Here is a 20,977-nt window from a genome sequence, read left to right as displayed (position 1 = left end):
GCTAGCCCACTTCACCGGGGTAGTGCAGAAGCCAGGAAAGTTCCCCACAATAGCGGGACTATTCCCCCACTTACAAATAGGTCACTCCAAAGAATGACCCACTTTACAACAGCTGATTCATCTCTTCAACAAGGGAACAGGATTTAAAAGATGACTTCTAAAATGATGTCTGAAAGACATATCATGAAAGAGTGGTGCTACATTCTTGTTTTGTTTATGATATGACTGACCTATATCTCATTTTACAACTAACTGTAAGCTTTGAAACTAAAAGGATTTTGCTTTCAGAGTGTAATATCCACATGCACAGGAAAAAAAATAGCTGATAATGGACTGAAGTTTGTAAATACCAGCCAATTTCAACAAAGGATAAATTATGAACCTGGACTAAGAAAAAATCATTTACAATTTTTAGGTTACTTGAAAGCCATATATACCCTCAATTTTGAAATAAACTAGGTATGGGAATTGTCTATCACTGTGTGTATGTATAGCACCTAGTGCGATGAGCTCCCAATTTTGATTGGGGTCTTTCGCCACTACAAATAATTATTATAAATATAACCGAGAAAAATTATCAGGGTGTTATAAGTGATGAGTATTCTATGCCTTAATGAGGCAGCAAGCAACATGCCCCTACCCTTCTATTCATTCTACAAAGTCTTGTCACAGAATAAGACATATTCAGTACTTTCTTACTGGAGTCTCATGAAGTAGAACAAGCTTAGTCACTCGAAGAGTCACTTGAATTCCAAGGCTCTTGTGCTGGAAAAGGTTAAAAACCTTTAAGAAAAAAACAAAACAAAAAAATAAACATGAGTGCTCCCATTGGACACATTGGAATACATTACAGCCTTAAAAAAAATCAAATCTCAGAATTTAAGGATCTCTTAATTTTGTAGAACTTTGACTTGACATTTGAATTTCCTACACATTAAATATAACACAATACTTAGATATTACCATTTTTGAAGTGTGGGGAGGAGGAGACAGATAGGGCTTATCCAGTGTTTGATCCAAGAATCATAAAAGAGCTCTATCTTTTTCCAGATGACCTTGACAGAGCTTTAAAAACTATTGCCCATTTCTTCAAACACTTCCACATGTACATAACGTTATGCCATGAGTCCCACTGAGTTAAATGCAGGACCGAGGCTAAAAGTGAGCAGCAGATGGCAAGAAGCAATAACTCACAGGGCCAAACAGAGTAGTCGTGATCAAGTTTTCACCCACTCTCCATTTCATGATCCTTTATTCTGTGATTTTTTTTTCTTTACATACTGCGGTTACTAATTTTCACTGCCTTCTGGATCAAATAAGTGTGTTGCATTCACATTCATTGCTGGAAGGAAACATAACTTTGTCCGAGACCGTAAGATTGCTTCTCCTCCAGCCACCAAGAAGATCAAAAGATCCTTCTAAATGAGAAGAGTACTTCTTCATAATGAGTTCAGATCAGACTCTTGTCCTAAGCATTCAACCTGAATATAGTTCAAATAACAATATGGGTTTCTAATCAAACAATCATGCTGTTCAAATCCCACTTCTTTAGCTTATTATTATTATTGAAGGTACAAGATATGTCTGCAGAATCATAGCTTCTGTGCTGCTGAACATTCATGGTACATTCTGATAGTCTGTTTAATTTTATGGAATGCCCACTTACAGTTAATTATGCCTGTTGAACAATTGTAATAATTAATTCAATCAATCTCTGGGCATACATTTTTCTTTCTGACAAAATGCCTTGATAAGTTCTAAGAGTTTCCTACCATATTTAAGATGGTTAAAATAAATCGCCTGGCAGCATCTGCTCCATGATATGAAACCATAGCTGGATCTGCAACCACTACAGTTTCTATATTGTACTCCTGGGGTAATTTATAGGAGTATCTTTTTTTTCTTCCTCTTCCTCCTAGTTTTTGATTCCTGGATTTTCTTTTATCTGTAACATAAAAATATTGCTACATGAATTCATCATTTAAAATAGCAGTTTTATATTAGTATCACTGACTTGATATTTTTAGGATTTGCTAGAAAAAGAGTTATACTATGAAATGTCACTGCCAAGACATCTGGGAGTGGAGAGATAACTACAGGATTACAGTAGAACTTTGATTTTACAAACACAAGTCTTATGAACAACCAGTTATACAAACCATTTTTCCCAATGGGAGGGAGGGGGTGGAAAGCCCATAATGAAGGTGACGTTGATGAAATACAACTCCACATCCCTTCATATTCTGATGTCTTCAATGCACTAGAAATCACTTTGCAATGGTTTGTGGGACAAGAAGAAAGCAGTGCAGGGGTCCATACTGCAACTCATGCACTGTACTACTTTAACTCAGACATTGAATTTTATGAACTCCTCAGTACCGAGGTAGTTAGTAAAATAGGGGTTCTACTGCATATGCATTTATAATACAATGTAATAATTAATACATGCTAACATGTATTTGCTAGGGATACATATCCAGTCATGCTTAGTTTGAGGCTATGGACTGTATTCAAGCATGTTAGCCGCTAGTCCAGCATACTGCTCAAGCTGGAATTCTGTCCAGCTGCTGCATGAGTACACCAGAGCCAGGGAGACCCTCTTCACCTTCTTCCCTAGTTCTAGTGTACACATGTAAAACAAAACAGGATTTTGCCTTCAGTCTGGCTACTGGAAGAATACTAATTAAAGTCATGGGTTGACACAAAAATAGGGTCACTGATGTTACAAGAGTATCTTCCTGCCTTCGGAAAATACAGGAAAAATTTGAAGTCCACACACCTCTCCCCCTTCCTATGTCCCCTCCCCCAACACACAGAAAGAAAAATCTGGATTGAAACACATTCACACCCTTAGGAACAAGAGCATGTTGTACACATGGACCAATTCATTAGTAAATATCAGGGGACAAACTCTGTTTTGGAAGAAATGGTTTGAAGGGTCATATACTGGAGGATTTAATTGAAACACTTTCCTCAGTTTTACAAAAAGGACGAGAAAAACAGGACTTCAAAGTAAAAGTTGCTGTAATTATATACAGATTAAATAATGCACAAAAGACGACTTGAGTAAATGAGTTTCTAAGCACACAATAAACTCCAAATTGAAAACATATTAAACTCATAGATGAATAGAGACCACCAGTTCTTGTTTATCTAAAGCTGCTTCTTCAACAATACAACAAAATTCCCACTACAATTTAGGTTATTATAAAAAAAAAGGATTTGAATTTATTTCCTGGACCAGAAGGTAGCCAGGTATTTATACAGTAATTAGCAACACTAATTTTAAAGTTTAATGAAATAACAAAATAAAATGCAGCGCTATCCATGATTCATATTGGACTATGTTGCATTTCACAAAAGTTGTGGTCCCGATTTTGCTCCCATTTAAGTAAAGTAAAATAACTCTCAGAGCTCCATGGTGTGGGTTTGGATCCTATGTTTGAAACACAATTTATGCTGGAGATAGCAATTATAGATACATGTTCTGAGACGCTTCAGGCATTAGGAGATTTGAGCAAAATGTTTTTCAATTGATCTGTCTCATCCCTACATTGTAAATTCCTGTACACCATCTTATGAATTTCAGCATGCTTTCCAAAACATAAGAGTAAGCTTTTCACAAAAGTACTAAAATAATCTCCTTAGGTTTAATGACTTCAAAAAATATTACTTACTAGTAGTGAAAGACAATACAATACTATCTGTAAAGATATGTTTATGAAAAATTGTGGTTTGGAGACACTCCTTCATAAGGGACAGTGTTAAGTGTGTGGAAATTTGGAGATGTGCCCTGGAGGAAGGGGCTGGGAAAACCACATGGCTGTGTGCAGCAGCTCACTACAGAAGCTCTCCAGTTTGTTTTATTACAGTTTTATTCCTTTCTCAATCACTGGTTTGTTGTTTAATGAACCCCAAGATCATTACATGGTGTCAGAAGTGCTGAATGAGAAGGAAACTGCAGTGATTTTGAAGTTAACTCCTCTGTTTGCAACTGAAAGCAGAGACAAAGGGAGGCACCAGAGAAGCATGTGAAGCACCAGGCATAGAGGCTTTTGCATGTATTTGGTGAGCACAATAGTAACTCGACTAGCTTAAGAAAGTGTGGGGGAGCCCAAAATGGATGTATTGCAATCTCGTTCCAGTCTGAAATTGTCAGGCAATGTTGCGGCAAACTGGAAAAAATTCAGACAGAGATTTGAATTGTATTTGGCAGCCATAAGGGCAGAGGAGAAAAATGATAAAGGGAAATCATAATTTTTTTTGCATGTTGCTGGGAAGGAAACTTTTGATATTTATAACAAATTTAAGTTCGAAGAAGGTAAATGCATGAAGTTAAATAAAATATTGACTACATCTGAGGAACACTGCATGCCAAAAAGGAATGAGACCTTTGAGCAGGACCTGATTAGGGCAGGGGCTTTACGGGCTGCATCCTAGGGTCCCAGCTCAAGGGGGGGACCCCACAAAAATAAATCACAGGCAGCGATCTCCAACTCCAGGCTGCTAAAAGTGCCGCAGCGCAGTGGGGGCTTAGGCAGGCTGCCTGCATGCCGTGGCCCCACGCCACTCCCAGAAGCAGCAAGCTGCTAGCACATCTCTGCAGCACCTGGCAGGAGGGTGGGGCGAGGTGGCTCCGCATGCTGCCCCCAACCCCAGCACCATCCCCACAGCCAATGGCAGCTATGAGGATGGAACTTGCGGGCACAGGCAGCACACAGAGACACTCTATCCCCCTTCCTCCAGGGGCCATAGAGACGTGCTAGCAGCCAGCCATTTCTGGGAGCAGCATGAGGCCACGGCATGCAGGCAGCCTGCCTGAACCCTGCTGTGCCACCAGCTGGGAGCCGCCTGTGGTAAGCGCCTCTTGGCCAGAGTCTGCACCTCACACCCCCCTCTTCCACGCCAACCCCCTGCCCCAGATCAGAATCCCCCTCCTGCATCCAAACTCCCTCCCAGACCCCGCACCCTCTCCTGCACCCCAATCCCCTGCCCCAGCCCCCTCCTGCACTAAACTTCCTCCCAGAAAAAATACTTATATACAGAGGCCTCACAAAATCTAATAGCCCCAGGCCCACAGGAGAGTTAATCTGGCCCTGTCTTTGAGAGATACAAAATTTTTACATGAGTGCAAAAAACTGATGATGCCATAGAGCAATATGTCACAGTATGAAGGAAACTCAGTAACCTATCTGTGACTTTGGTGACCTGGTAGAGTCTCTGGTTAGAGATAGAATCATTTGTGGCATTAAAGACAATGTGTATAATGAGACACTGCTCCATGAAAAAGATTTAACTTTAGAAAAAGATCTCAAAATATGCAGGGCAGCAGAAACTGTGAAAGAACAAGCCAAAGAACTGAATTAAACAGAAGGAATTATCCATGTACTAAGTACTATAGAATATAGCCAGAATAGGTCAAATCAGAAAGTGGAACCACTCACTATGAAAATCACTGATCGGGGAAAAACTGGATACAGATGGTGAAGTGGAAGGTGTGGATCACAGCATGGCCCCAAACTATGTGTTGCCTTTGGGAAACTCTGTCATAAATGTGGGGGAAATAATCATTTTTCAAAATGCTGCAGATCCCAAATGCAGAAAAGTCAAGTGCATTCAGTTAAAGACAATCTGGTTGAGGAGTTTTTCATAGACGTACTAGGATCTACCAAGCCTGATGAGAGGAACTGGATACTTCCTATGACACTGAACGGAACAATTATTCCACTGAAACTGGACACAGGAGCTCAGGTTAATATTCTGTCTGAACAAAATTATGAGAGACTGAAAATAAGACCAAAACTGGAACCAACAAAAATAAAAATAACTGGTTATTCTGGAACTAATATACCTGTGAAGGGGAAGTGCATTGCTAGCATTAACCATAAAAGCACCATGTACAGGCTCCCTTTTATTGTAGTGCTAAAGGAGGTGACACCAATTTTAGACATGGCTGCATGTGAGAAACTCAATCTGTTAAAATGGGTGCTCTCCTATGCACATTTAATACCCTATTTGGAAGATACAAATTTTTACGCTTATCCTTCAGCATAGCTTCAACATCAGAAGTGTACCACAAAGCCACACATCTGATCTATGAACATATTAATGGTGTTGACACCTCAGTGGACGACATCATCATCTGGGGATCAATTAAAGGAACGTGATTGTAGACTTCAGGAAGTCCTGCATGCAACTAGAGCTGCAAACCTCAAAGTAAATAGGGAGAAATGTGTTTTAGGAGTTACAGAATTGACTTTTTGGGGGGACATTATTTCCAATGAAGGTGTAAAACCTGATAAGAGGAAGATTTCAGCCATTGAAATGATTCCATGTCCCAGTCAAAGAAAGATGTCCAACAGTTCCTGGGAATGGTTAATTATCTTGGAAAATTCATACCTAATTTATCTACCAAAGCAGTGGCTTTGAGAAAACTTCTAGAGAACAAAAATGAATGGTATTGGAGTGCGGAACAGGAGGAATCATGGGAAGGTTTAGATTACTGCCACAACAACAGCGTTCTTTAGGCAGTTTTATTGTCCAAACTTAAAACAATTCTTGAGCTCACCCTAGGCTATAACTCCCAGGGGATTTTTCCCCTTTACCTTTCACATTCTTACTGCCTCTCCTTCCAGGAGACACTGGCAGTCTTCCTACTCCTGATTTTCTGCCCTGTTCCCAGAGTACCAACTCGCGAGACCTTTTCTCTTTAGAGGCCCCTTTTTAGAACAGGTCCTCACTGCCTCCCCTCCCCGGGGACCCTGGCAGTCCTGCTTCCTTGCTCTGACCCACAAGGTCTCCCACATTGACAGTCCTCCTCCTTCCCCTGACCAGAAGCTCTCTTCTAAAACCAAATCTGGGTCAGCTACTTTAGCACAGGCGCACTGGCTCTGGGTCCAGTATAACACTATACAAATTTAAATATACTTTCTTCAAAGCTAAAATAATTTTTAAAATATAAAATAAAATTCTGATAGATATCTTAATTCTAATATCTCTGGCCTTTTTGCATGACCTAAATTTAGTGCATGTGACTTGTCCTTAACTTTACGCAGATGATTGTTAATTATAGAATCACAGCATATTTTATTAAGTATATGTATTTTTGTCATTTTTTGAGAATCAGTTTCATTAAAAACTTCAGTGTCAGGATGCTGACCAAGAAACACATCCTACAAGTCATAGAAGAGGAGGTTACTCACTCTGTACAGTAACTGATGTTCTTCGAGATGAGTGTCCCTGTGGGTGCTCCACTCCAGGTGTTGGTGCATCCCTGTGCCTTCGCTCAGAGATTTTTATAGCAGTACTCGTACCGATCACGCACGCGCAGAGCCTGCACCACCACCCCCACCGCTCTGAGTGTACCTTAATAGTACTCGTGTGCTACCGGTCTCCTCAGTTCCTTCTCTGCAATGGAGGCTACCTCAACTCTGAAGTAGTGGGGATGAGGGTGGGTAGTGGAGCAACCATAGGGACACTCATCTTGAAGAATGTCAGTTACTGCACAGGGTGAGTAACCTCCTCCTCTTCTTTGAGAGATGTCCCTGTGGGTGCTCCACTCCAGGTGACTTAAAAGCAGCGTATCTCAAGGAGGTAGGGACTTCGGATTTGGTAGGAATGCAGTAGATAATACAGCTCTGCCTAATCGTGTATCAGAGAGAGGGCCTTGAGTGAGGGCATAATATGTGTTCAGAAACAGATATGTATTCAGAAGTCCAAGTGGCTGCTTTACAGATGTCAGCCAGAGGAACTTTGCATAGAAAAGCCAAGGAGGTAGCCACAGATCTAGTAGAGTGAGTTCTGATGTCGGCTGGAGGCCTAACTTTCTTTATCTGATAGCACAGTCGTACACAGTCAGAAATCCAGTTTGAAAGTCTCTAGGTAGAAATAGGTGTCCCTTTGGAGCGCTCCACAATGGAGACAGTTTAGAAGAGTTCCTAAAGGGCTTGGTTATATCCAAATAGAAGGACAAAGCCCTGCGTACATCTAATGTATGCATTGTGTATTCAAAAGAGTTTGCATGTGGTTTAGGAAAGAAGGTGTATTGACTCACTGATGTGGAATGATGAATGCACCTTTGGAAGAAATTTAGGTTGTCGTCAGAGGGTAACCTTGTCCTTAAAAAATAGTGTGTATGGTGGGTTCGCCATCAGAGCTGCTATTTCTCCTGCATACCTGGCGGAGATGATTGCCACCAAGAATGCTGTTTTCATAGAGAAGTGTAAGAGGGAGCAAGTTGCTAGGGGCTCAAATGGTTGTTGAGTTAAGCAGGATAATATGAAGTGAAGGTCCCACCGATGGTCAGGAGGTTTAATGTCCAGGTATAGGGTTTGGAGTCCTTTGAGAAAATGCTTGGTGATTGGATGAGCAAAAACAGAGGTATCGTTGATCTTGTCATGAAAAGTTGTAATAGCAGCTAAGTGGACTTTGATGGAGGGAAAAGAAAGACCACATTGCTTAAGGTCTAATAGATAGTCAAGTATGGGCAGAAGAGGTGCAGAAGTAGGAGGAAGTTGTTTCGTTGAGCACCATTGTGTGAATCACTTCCACTTTCGGAGATACGTGACGTGAGTAGATTGTGTTCTGCTATGTAGGAGCACACTTTGAACCTCCTCAGAGCATGCAAATTCGTTTTGGGAAAACCACGTAGGAACCAAGCTTTGAGGTGAAGCATGGACAGGTTGAGGTGAAGAAATCAACCATGTTGCTGCGATAGGAGATTTGGAGTGAGAGGCAATGAAATTGGAGGGTGAATTGACATTCTGGTATGGAACAGATACTATGGTTGTCTGGGCCATGACAGGGCAATCAGAATTACCATGGCACAATCTGTTCGTATCTTTGTCAGAACTCTGTGGAGAATTGGTATTGCGGGGAAAGCATACATTAAGTGTTGCGCCCATGAGATCAGGAACGCATCTCCTAGGGAATGTTTGCCCAATCCAGCTCTGGAGCAAAATTTGGGACATTTCTTGTTCTTCGCAGTCGTGAAGAGGTCCAGGGTTGGATAGCCCCAAACCAGAATATATTGCATATGATCCTGTCGTTTATCTCCCATTCGTGATCCCAGGGAAAATGTCTGCTTAGTTCGTCCGCGGTGGTATTCAGGGCCCCGGGAAGATAGGCAGCTGATATCCGGATGTTGTTTGTGAGGCACCAATTCCAGAGCTTCACGGCTTCTCTGCAAAGCAAGTGAGATCAAGCCGCTCCCTGCCTCTTGACATAGAACATGCATGCGATGTTGTCTGTCATTATCCTAACATGTTGGTTCTGAATGAATAGGAGGAAGTGACGGCATGCATTGCGTATGGCTCACAGTTCTAGGACATTTATGTGTAGGGAGGCTTCGCTGGAAGACCATAGCCCCTGGGCTGTGTGGTGGGACATGTGGGATGCATCGGTAGTCATTATGAGTGATGGGGAGTCCTGGAGAAAAGGAACTCCTGAGCAGAGGTTGGAGGGAACTGTCCACCATTGGAGGGAGTCTTTGACTCTGAAGGGTATGGATAGAGGCTTGTTTAGAGCATGTACATTTGGTCTGTAAACCGGGGTCAACCAAGCTTGAAAGCACCTCATGTATAGGCATGCATTTTTGACCATTAAAGTACACAAGGCCATGTGGCCTAATAGTTGCAGGCAGTCTCGTGCAGTGACCTGGGGACTGTTGTGAAGTTTTGTAATCAGTTTTATGGTGTTGAAACGATTGAGCGGGAGAGACGCTATTCCCGTTTGGGAATCGAGGTGCGCTCCTATGAACTCCAGTTGTTGGGCAGGAGATAAGGTGGGTTTGTTTTTATTTGTTGGCCAAGGGAAAGTAAGCAAGCAATGGAAAGCTGAATAGATCAAAGAGCTTCGTCGAGTGTTGAGGCTTTGAGGAGACAATTGTTGAGGTAAAGAAATATTATAACCCCGTTTCCTGAGGGTGGGCAGTAACCACGGTTAGGAGTTTGGAGAAAACTCGGGGGGCGGTAGATAAGCCAAAGGACTACACACTGTATTGAAAATGTGTCGAACCGAGGGTAAAATGAAGAAAACATCTGTGGGCCGAATGTATAGTCACATGAAAATAGGTGTCCTGTAGATTGAGGGCTGAAAACCAATCTCCCTGCTCCAGCACTAGGATTATGGTGGTGAGGGTCACCATTTTGCACTTTTGCTTTTTGATAAACTTATTTAGCCACCTGAGGTCAAGGATCGGTCACCATCCCCCAGTTTTCTTTTCTGTTAAGAAGTAATGGGAATAGAAACTTTTCCCTCTGTGTTGTTCGGGCACAATTTCCACTGCCCCCAATTGAAGGAGATGTACTTCTTGGAGGAGCAGTTGCTCGTGAGAGGGGTCCCTGAAGAAGGATGGGGGGGGGGTGGAAGGCGGGGAGAGGAAAGGAATAGAATAGCCAACAGTGACGACCTCTAAAGCCTAGTTGTTGGTGGTAATATTTTGCTATTGATGGGAGAATGGGCTTAGGTGCTGACCAAAAATAGGAGCAGGCAGTGTAAGCGCTGAAGTGGGAATATTGTTTTCTATACCCTCAACCAAGGCTTCAAATTTACTTATTGGTCAGAGGGGGTTGAGACCCTGGCGAGGAAGTGGGATGGTGGCATTGGTATCTGGGTCTCTGTTGTTGCTGTTGCTCGTGAGATCTATGGAATTGCTGGGTGTATGTGGGGTAGCATGGTCGCTGGTAAGGCTGGTATCTATATTGTCGCCTTCTGGTTGAAGGGGTTTGAATTCCTAGAGACCAGAGAGTTGCCCTGGAGTCCTTCATGGAGAGGAGTACGTCATTTGTGGTGGAGGCAAATAGTTTGTCACCGTGCAAGGGGAAATCCTTAATGGTACTCTGGACCTCCTGGGGAAAGGAAGAGGACGAGAGCCATGACCCTCGGCACATCACGAGTGCTGTGGCAGTGGACCATGCTGCAGTATTGGCCACATCAAGGGCAGCTTGAAGAGCAGTGTGGAAGATGATTTGTCCCTCAGAAACTATGGCTGTAGATTATTGATCACATTCCAGAAGAAAAGAAACAACGAAGTCCATGAATTTATTGTAATTTTTGTGGTTGTACTTTGCTAGAATGGCTGTGTAATTAGCAATGCGAAACTGCAACGTGAAAGAAGTGTATACCTTACATCCGAGTAGATCTAATCACTTACTGTCCTTGTTGGAAGGAGTGGAGCGGGGAAACTGATGTTTGTTCTTTTGATTAACAGTGTCTACTACCAGCGAGTTTGGTGCTGGGTGAGTAAAAAGGAATTCCGAGCCATTGGAAGGAATAAAGTACTTTCGATCCGCTCTCTTACAGGTAGGCAGGCTTGCAGCCGGGGTTTGCCAAATGGCCTTGGCAGGTTCTAAAAGGGCTGTGTTGATAGGTAATGCAATTCTAGAAGAAGAAGGTGGCTGCAGAATTTCAGTTAGCTCATGCTGCTGTTCAGGGACTTCCTCCAGGTTAAGTCATAACTCATTGGCAACTCTTTCAAACAGGTCTTGAAATTTTGAGAAGTCATCCGAAAATGTCGGGGAGGAGGAAACAATGCTTCATCAGGCGGAACAACTGGTTCTACCGGGTTAGAGGCAGGCTGTGCTTGCTCTTGCGGTTGTGACAGCCTGGTGTCTGGAGTCAGTGGCAGAGTCGTCAGCTGGTGGTATCGAGCAGGTCTCACGCCTGGCTACTATAATGAGTGTGGCCCTGAGTATAATGGAGCCCAATACTGCCACTGTGGTGGGAAGGGCATGGGTGGTGCCATCTAGGGGTTCACACACCATGGGGCAGGACCCTCGGAGTAGGACGAGGCAGTTTTCTATGACCACTCTTGACTGGGGTCTGTGGATGGGAGATCTGATAAGGTGAACATTCTCCCTGCTGCCCAGATTCCTCATCACTGGAGGAAAGCTGTGCGGACCTTGCCTGAGTGTCCGGAGAGAAGTAAGTGTTAAGTAGCAGTGATTGCAAGATAGGTGACACCAGGAGGTCCCTTGAGTGTGTGAATTGCGGTGCCGCAGTGCCTCTGTGAGGGGAGGGCTGAGCGAGAGGAATTTGTTTTGAGGAGGGATTTCTCTGCACTGGTGTCCCTAGCGTTCTGTCACTGCCGGCTAGCTCAAAGGCTGATGGTGCCAGGAGAGTGAGAGGAGCCTCCAGGGGGTCAGGCAAGCTGGTATGCATTGGCACCGCTTCCACTGCGGTGCCAAATGGTGCCGTGTGAGAGGCAGGCAACTGAAAGCCTGAAGCCTTGGCACTGGAGGTTAGTGCAATCGCCGCAGCCACAGGTGGGTTTTGCGTGGCGCCAGAGGAGCCAGGCACATCAAAGGTACTCAGCCAGGGGAGCGCGGGGAGGGAAGCAATACCCGGAGAAGGCTTGTCCCTGCAAAAAGCCTTTCTGTGTGAGAGAGACTGATGGTTTTTTCAGGTTTTCTTTTGTCTCTTTGAAGCAGGGGAGCTGCGGTGTACAGCAGAGTAAGAGCCCGGGTCTGAGCCTGGTCCAAGAGATTTTTGCGGCAGGAGTAGTTTTAGCTCCCTGTCTTTGCATGCCCTGGATTTCGACTTGCTGCAGTGGGCACATTTTTGGGGGAGGTGGGACACCCCCAAACATTTAGTATTTTTAGAATGGCCATCTGAAAGAGGGATGGCATCATTACAGTTAGAGCAGCGCTTAAAACTGGGAGAGCCAGGTATGTCGGAAGTGGCTGCGCTGACAGAAACAAAAAAGGTGTGTGTGTGGGGGGGGGGGGTTTAAAATTGAAGAGAAGAGAAGGGAAAAAAGGGTACCTAACTATTATTGGTAAGCTAAACCAAGAGGGAAAAAAGTTGAACAAGGGAGAGAAGAAATTCTCTAACGATTCTGCTGAGCTCCATCTCAGGCCAGGGATGGTAGAGAAGGAAGTGAGGAGACTGGTCGTGCATGCGTACTATTAAGGTACACTCAGAGCCGGGGAGCAAGCTTTGCACATGTGCAACCAGTGCAAGAACTGCTGTAAAAAATCTTTGAGCAAAGGCACATGGACGTATCAACACCTGGAGTGAAGCACCCACAGGGACATCTCTCGAAAAAGAACTATGATTTACAATGCAAGCTTTTAATGCTGAAAGACAAGGTTATAGCCCTAAATCTAAATAACAAACTCATTTCAGGTTTCAGAGTAACAGCCGTGTTAGTCTGTATTTGCAAAAAGAAAAGGAGTACTTGTGGCACCTTAGAGAATAACCAATTTATTTGAGCATGAGCTTTCGTGAGCTACAGCTCACTTCATCAGATGCATACCGTGGAAACTGCAGAAGACATTATATACACAGAGACCATGAAACAATACCTCCACCCACCCCACTGTCCTGCTGGTAATAGCTTATCTAAAGTGATCATCAAGTTGGGCCATTTCCAGCACAAATCCAGGTTTTCTCACCCCCCCACACAAACTCACTCTCCTGCTGGTGATAGCCCATCCGAAGTGACCACTCTCTTCACAATGTGTATGATAATCAAGGTGGGCCATTTCCTGCACAAATCCAGGTTCTCTCACTCCCTCTCCCCCCTCCAAAAACCTGCAGGAGAGTGAGTTTGTGTGTGTGGTTTTTGGAGGGGGGTGAGGGAGTGAGAGAACCTGGATTTGTGCAGGAAATGGCCCACCTTGATTATCATACACATTGTGAAGAGAGTGGTCACTTTGGATGGGCTATTACCAGCAGGAGAGTGAGTTTGGGGGGGGCGCGGAGGGTGAGAAAACCTGGATTTGTGCTGGAAATGGCCCAACTTGATGATCACTTTAGATAAGCTATTACCAGCAGGACAGTGGGGTGGGAGGAGGTATTGTTTCATGGTCTCTGTGTGTATATAATGTCTTCTGCAGTTTCCACGGTATGCATCCGATGAAGTGAGCTGTAGCTCACGAAAGCTCATGCTCAAATAAATTGGTTAAACTCATTTCAGTTAGAAGAGACCTCTAGTGAGTCATCTAGTCCATCCACCTATATCCTAGAAGGACTGATTGATTCCAGTGAAGTTTCCAGCAACATAGTTTATCCGTTGTTTGATTCTCAACTACAAATGGCAGCTATCAACTAAAACACCCATTTATTTCATGTTCTCTGTGTGTATATATCTATCTATCTTCCTACTGTATTTTCCACTGCATGCATCCGATGAAGTGGGTTTTAGCCCACGGAAGCTTATGCTCAAATAAATTTGTTAGTCTCTAAGGTGCCACAAGTATGCCTCGTTCTTTTTAAAGATGGCACTGTACAACATCGGCTTCTTTTCTATAGCTATAGAAAACATGAAAGATGAATAAATTGCTCAGAATCACTCACTGTTGGTTCCTGTAACCATGCCTAGGAAACTTCAGCCATTCAGCAGCCCTCATGCCCCAACCCAGCCTCTCAGGAGCACCATTTAAGGAGGGATTGCTATTCCTTTCAGCCTTGATTGAGTTCCCAAGCTGTTACTACATACTACTTCTACCTTCCTTAAGGACAAAGGCCTCTTTCCTCTATCCATGGTGCCCAATAATACTTTCCCCACATAAGCAGTCAACGTATCAAATTCCCTACAAGAAAAGTGCATTTGGCATAGACTAGAAAAAAAAGAGAAAATAAAAACATTAACCAGAAATGTAAAAACCACAAAAACTAGAAAGGCTGAAGAATTAGTTATATGAAATATCAGTTAAATTACCCTAGAACTTTGCTTATTACCAAGTGTCTCACTCTCTTTCTCAGCCTAACGGACTCTCAGTCCATCTCTGGTCCTTCTTGTGGGCCATTTGCTGAGAAAGGAGTGGGATGTGAGGTCTGTGTCTATGTCTAGGTATTTGTGCCTGACACACACCCATAAATAAAATGCACAAGGCTTGTCTACACATTGCATTAGTACTTACCAGCTGGGGTGTAAATTTTGTGCACACCAGCGTGTTGCACACTAACTGTCCATGTGGACCCTGCTGGCACTCATTTAAAGTTCCTAGTGTGCACTGATATAGTCAGAAATAGTACCACATCAACACACATTTGGGACCTGTTAGTGCATCCCAGCAGAGTCCACAAGGACAGTTAGTACACAAAATGCTGCGTGGACTAGAGTTTAGACTCCAGCTGGCATGCAACAATGCATCATCTAGTCAAGTCCCCACACACAAACACGTCTCCAATAAAAGAGGCAGGCAGATCTATGCACACACAGGAAATCTGTGTGTGCCAGGACATGACTTTTTGCTTACAGGTTCTTTGTCCCTCCCCCAAACCCCCCCAAAAAACTGTTTCACTGTGCATCATCCTTCAACCCATTCCAACAGGAATAGACAACAAATAATACCTTATTTGATTGTCTTTTCCAGTTCTGTATGCACAGCTATTAGCCTTAATGATCCTCAACACATTCAGCACAGATATGTGTTCCCTCTAATGGCTTTTAGTACACCATTGGTGAGATCATTGAGGCATGATCTTTAAAGAGGGGGAAAAGAAGAACCTAAGGAGTTATAGACCAGTCAGTCTAATTTTGATACCTAGAAAGATACTGGAAAAATTACAATCAATTTGTAAGCATCTAAAGGATAATAGCATCCTATATATAATAGCCAACATGGATTTGTCAAGAACAAATCATGGCAAATCATTCTTATTTCCTTCTTTGACTGGGATACTAGCCAAGTGGATGGGAAGAAGCAGTTGATATGTTATATCTTTATTTTAGTAATGCTTCTGACACAGTCCCACATAAGAGTCTCATAAACAAACTGGAAAAATGTGGTCTAGATGAAATTACTATAAGATGGGTATACAACTGGTTATCAGTAGCTGTCTGTCAATTGGGAGGACCTATATCTAATGGGGTACTATAGGGGTCTGTCTCAGGTCCAGTACTATACAATATTTTCATTAATGCCTTGGATGATGAAGTAGAGTGTATGCTTTGCAGATGACTCAAAGCTGGGAGAGATTGCAAGCACTTTGAAGGACATGATTACAATTCAAAGTGACCTTAACAAATTAGAGAATTGGTCTGAAATGAACAAAGACAAGTGCAAAGAACTACATTTAGGAAACAAAAAACAAATACACAGCTACAAAATGGGGAAAACTGGCTAGCTGGTAGTGCTGAAGAAAAGGATCAGGAGGTTATATGGATCACAAATTGAACATGAACCAAAAATCGGTGAATTGGTTGATCACAGGATGGACTAAAAGCCGCCAAAGTGATGCAGCTGTGAAAAACGGTAATGCAGTTCTAGCATGCATCAGGCGAGGTATTTCCCATAGAGACAGGGGAAGCGTTTATGCTATTATACAAGACACCAGTGAGACTTCATCTGGAATACTTTGTGCAATTCTGGTCTCCCATGTTTAAGAAAAATTAATTCAAACTGGAACAGGTGCAGAGAAGGGCTACAAGGATGATCTGAGGAATGGAAAACGTACCTTATCAGAGGAGACTCAAAGAGCTTGGCTTGGTTAGCCTTACCAAAAGAAGGCTGAGGGGAGATATGAATGCTCTCTATAAATATATCAGAAGAATAAATACCAGGGAGGGAGAGGAGTTACTTAAGTTAAGTGAACACAAGAACAAATGGATATAAAGTGGCCATCAACAAGTTTTGGCTTGAAATTAGACAAAGATTTCTAACCATCAGAGGATGAAGTTCTGGACCAGATTTCCAAGGGGATCAGTGGGGGCAAAAACCCTAACTCCTCTTGATAATTTTAAGGAGGGGATATCATGATGAGACTGCCTACAATGGCATGTAGCCGATCTGCAAATGTTAGCAAATATTTGCAACAGACTGTGATGGGACACTAGATGGGGAGGGCTCTGAGTTACTACAGAGAATTCTTTCCAGGTATCTGGCTGGTGGGTCTTGCCCACATGCTCAGGGTCTAACTGATCGCCATATTTGGGGTTGGGAAGAAATTTCCCCCTAGGTCAGATAGGCAGAGACCCTGTGGCGGGGGGGGTTCGCCTTCCTCTGCAGCATGGGGCATAAGTCAGTTGGTGGTTTAAACCAGTGTAAATGGTGAATTCTCTGTAACTAGAATTCTTTAAATCATGATTGAGAACTTCACCAACCCAGCCAGAGGTTAGAGGTCTATTATAGGAGTGGGTGGGTGAGATTCTTTGGCCTGCAATGTGCAGGAGGTCAGACTAAGTGATCATGATGGTCCTTTATGACCTTATAGTCTACGAGTCTAATGTGGTGCTGTTGCGAAAAAGGCTAATACCATTCCGGGGTGTATTAACATATGCAAGACACAGGAGGTAATTGTTTCACTCTACTCAGCACTGGTGAGGCCTCAGTTGGAGTATTGTCTCCAGTTTTGGGCACCAGACTTTAAGAAAGTTGTGGACAAACTGGAGAGAGTCCAAAGGAGAGCAACAAAAATGATAAAAGGTTTAGAAAACTGGGCATGTTTCGTCTTGAGAAAAGAAGATCAAGGAGAGACATAACAGCATTCAAATATGTTAAGGACTGTTAGAAGAGGACTCTGATCAACTATTCTTTATGTCCACTGAAGGTAAGACAAGAAGTAATCCGCTTAATCTGTAGTGAGGGAGATTTAGGTTAGATATTAGGGAAAGCTTTCTAACTATAAAGGATAGTAAAGCACTGAAATAGTTACCAAGGGAGGTTGTTGAATCCCCATCATTGGAGGTTTTTAAGAACAGACTGCTCAAATACCTCTCATGGTGTCATGGTGTTGGTATACTTGGTCCTGCCTCAGCACAAGGGGGATGAACTAGATGACCTCTTATGGTCCCCTCCAGCCCTACATTTCTATGATTCTATGATAGCTAGCCAACCTTTGTGATCAACCACCAATAAAAGTATCGACCACTAAAGCTCAAGACTGCCATACCAAAGTGCTTCAGAAGGCAGGCACCCTGCTAGAAAAGGAAGGTCTAGATTGCTGCAGTGTACTGAAAAAAATAATTCTTCCGAGTGGTGAACAGATAAAGATTGATCAAAGCAGCAATGCACAAACAAGGGAATATTACAGAAGCCTCTGGTAATATTTGTAAAATCCACAATTTATGTTTTGTTAACCTGTCCAATTTAGGAGTTTTCTAACATATTGCACATAATTGCTGCTGAAAAGCTTTTCTATGACTTCAACACACATGAATTATAAAGACAGCTGAAACTGACCGAGTTTTCCAGTCTGGTGGTGCACATCATTACTGAAACTGATACACTGTAAGTGCCTGATCATGCAATTTGAGCCACATGGCTGGACATTTGCACTAGCACAGAACCTCGTGCTTCAGATGGTTAGAATAAACTAAACTTGATTTTTCCCTGCTAGGGTATCTTGTCCAGGGTCAGAGATAGTGGAAGGATCACTAGTAATAAACATATCCTATCATACCCTTTTGCAAGAGTTTGTTTCTTGAATCATTTAGGCCCAGCCATTCTTCTCCCCTCCCCAGACCCCACACACTTAGCACTGATTAAAGGGCAGAAGCAATAGGCTGCAAGAGCAAAAGAGAAGGTTACTCACCTTGTGCAGTAGCTGAAGTTCTTCAAGATGATTGTTCCTGTGGGTGTTCACTTTCAATGTCTTGGCGTCCTGCGCTTGTAATCAGAGATTTGTAGTTGCATTGCCGTGGTTCGCTGTGCACGTGTGGCAATCATCTCATGCCACTCTGAGCAGCTACTTAGCGTGCGCACCCAACCATCCTTTGGTTTCTTCTCTACCCCAAAGAGTCAGCATGAAGCTCCCAAGAGCCAATCTCCTTTCTCTAATGACAGAATTATGGTTCTTAGGGTTATCATTTTGAAACACTGCATCCTTACAAACTTGATGAGTTTGCATAAGCTTGCCTGGGTCTCCATTTACCATTCTTTTTCTGTGTGAGAAAATAATGGGAATAAAACCGTGTTGGAGTGGTACTATTTCCATGGCTCCTAGTTGCAGGAAATGGTTTATTTCCTGCTGCAACTGGGTCTTGTGAGAGGGGTCCCTGAAGAGGGACAGGCAAGGTGGATGGGTAGGGGGAGTAGAAATAAATGGATAGAGTAACCCTTCTGGACAATTTGCAGCATCCATTTGTCTGTGGTGATGTTGTTCCAGACTGGGTAGTGTGGTAACAGGCAGTCTCCAAAGAGACTGGAGGTCATCTGATAATCCAGCATGGGAGAAGATAGAGGTCTTGAGCTCACAACCAGTAGTTCAAAATGATTGACAGGATGTTGAAGATTGAGACGTGGCAGGTTGATTCTGGTTCTGCCTGCGCCTCACTTGTTTTTGCTTGCGGCATTGATCATATTATCATATCATATTGATCTGGGGTTGGGAGTAAAGGGCGGGATGGAATCTTTGGGTATAAAATCAGCCCTGTTTTTTCTTGTTTGGGGGAATGTAAATACCCAAGGTCTTCAAGGTTGTTCATGAGTCCTTTAAGGTATGAAGAGATGCATCTTTGCTCTCATCAAATAGTTTTTGGCACCCAAAGGGCAGGTCCACAACTTGTACTTGTACTTCCCTAGGGAATCCAGAGAGGTGGAGCCATGATGCTCGATGCATGACAACGGACATGGCTATGGATCAGACTGCCATGTTGGCAGAGTCGAGAGAGGCCTTCAGTGCTGTTCTGGTGATTAAGAACTCTCCCTAACATTAGCTTTGTATTGTTCCTTTGCTTCCTCTGGCAGTTGATCAATAAAGGATTTCATTTTGTTGAACAAGTTGTAGGTATATTTTGCTGAAAGAGCTGAGTAATTTGCTATATAAAATTGTAATGAGATTGAGGAGTAAGATTTGCAGCCAAAGAGGTCAAGCCTTTTCCAGTCATAAGGTGTGGTTTTTGACTGGGGTTGTTTTCCCCTTTGGTGCACCACCTCTATGACCAGTGAATTCAGACCAGATGAGTGAACAGGAATTCAGCTCCTTTCGCTGGTGCATAGTATTTTCTGTCTGAGCCTTTACAGGATGGTGGGACAATGGCTGAGTTAATGGGCAGAGATATCTTTGCTGACAGAGATGCCTGCAAGATGTCAGTGAGTTTGTTCTGGGTCTCTGGCAGCTCTGCTAAAGAGATGTCCAGGGATTCTGCCACTCTTTTGAATAAGTGCTGAAAGGATTTAAAATTGCCACCTGTAGTGGGCAGCAGTGGCATAATAGTCCATAATTGTCCACATAATTGTCCAGGGATGAGGACAAAAAATGGGTGGGTGGCAGTGTATCGCCTTCAGGGACCTCTTAGAGTTCCTCTCCCTCTTGGGCTTGTGATGATGGTGAGCCCATGGTTGAAGGGGCCTGGGTAGTCCTTGGTGCTGGTGGGTTGGAAGGTTTAAGAGTCTGGGCCCTGTAGATTGCACATGGGTCCCAGTATGGCCAATTGCGTGGCATAATGATAGGCGGAGGCATCCATGGTAGTGTCTGCCAGCTGTACCCTTCCATAGGTGGTTGTTGGTGAGAAGGTCCTGGTTTCGGGAAGGAATGATGAGGGGTGTAAAGGCTTGAGTCATCCTCTTTGTCCTCATCACTGAATAGTGGGGGTGCAGATCTAATAGAGTGCCTATTCAGCTCAGTCCTGGCCTGACTGGGGTACCATCAATGCTGAACGGAGGAGTGGAGGAGATAGCCAGGTCCGTCTGTCTGATGAAGGGTTGTGATACCAGGAAGCTTGGTGCCATGGATGGCAACGTAGTAAGCTCCGATGGTGCTGCGGTCTTGTTAGGCTGTGTATATGCAGCAGGTGGTGCCATTACACTAGCCGGTGCTGAGGTGTTCTTTGGCACTGTTGGTGCCGAGTTAGGGAGCTTAGCTCTGGCTCATGCAACTGAGTGAGAGCCTGGCCACATCAGTGCCTTGGCTCCTCGGGATGTCTCAGTACTGGATGTTCCCAGTGCTTCTCAGTCCGAGGCTGTCGGTACCAGGGCAGATTTCTCATCAGGAGACTGCTTCTTTTTAGGGGGTGATGACTGCAACCAATGTTTAGTTGCCTTCTTAGGTCCTTAGACACGGTTTGGGTAGAGCCCCTTGTCTGAAACTG

At 43.6% G+C, this 20,977-nt stretch overlaps 1 protein-coding gene across 1 annotated transcript in view; it reads right to left on the bottom strand.

Moving 5' to 3' along the window:
• ADAMTS19 (ADAM metallopeptidase with thrombospondin type 1 motif 19) overlaps positions 1–20,977 on the bottom strand; it is a 278,728-nt gene that overhangs the window by 200,103 nt on the left and 57,648 nt on the right. Inside the window, exons 4-5 of the mRNA XM_073344873.1 lie at positions 1,773–1,945; positions 700–783 (exon numbers count right to left, since the gene is read on the bottom strand). Coding sequence (XP_073200974.1) covers positions 700–783; positions 1,773–1,945 — 257 coding nt within the window. The remainder of the gene's footprint in view (positions 1–699; positions 784–1,772; positions 1,946–20,977) is intronic.

This window comes from Lepidochelys kempii, chromosome 5, assembly GCF_965140285.1.
Source record: "Lepidochelys kempii isolate rLepKem1 chromosome 5, rLepKem1.hap1, whole genome shotgun sequence".
NCBI classification, from domain to species: domain Eukaryota; kingdom Metazoa; phylum Chordata; order Testudines; family Cheloniidae; genus Lepidochelys; species Lepidochelys kempii.
This window is presented reverse-complemented; position numbering and strand designations above follow the sequence as displayed.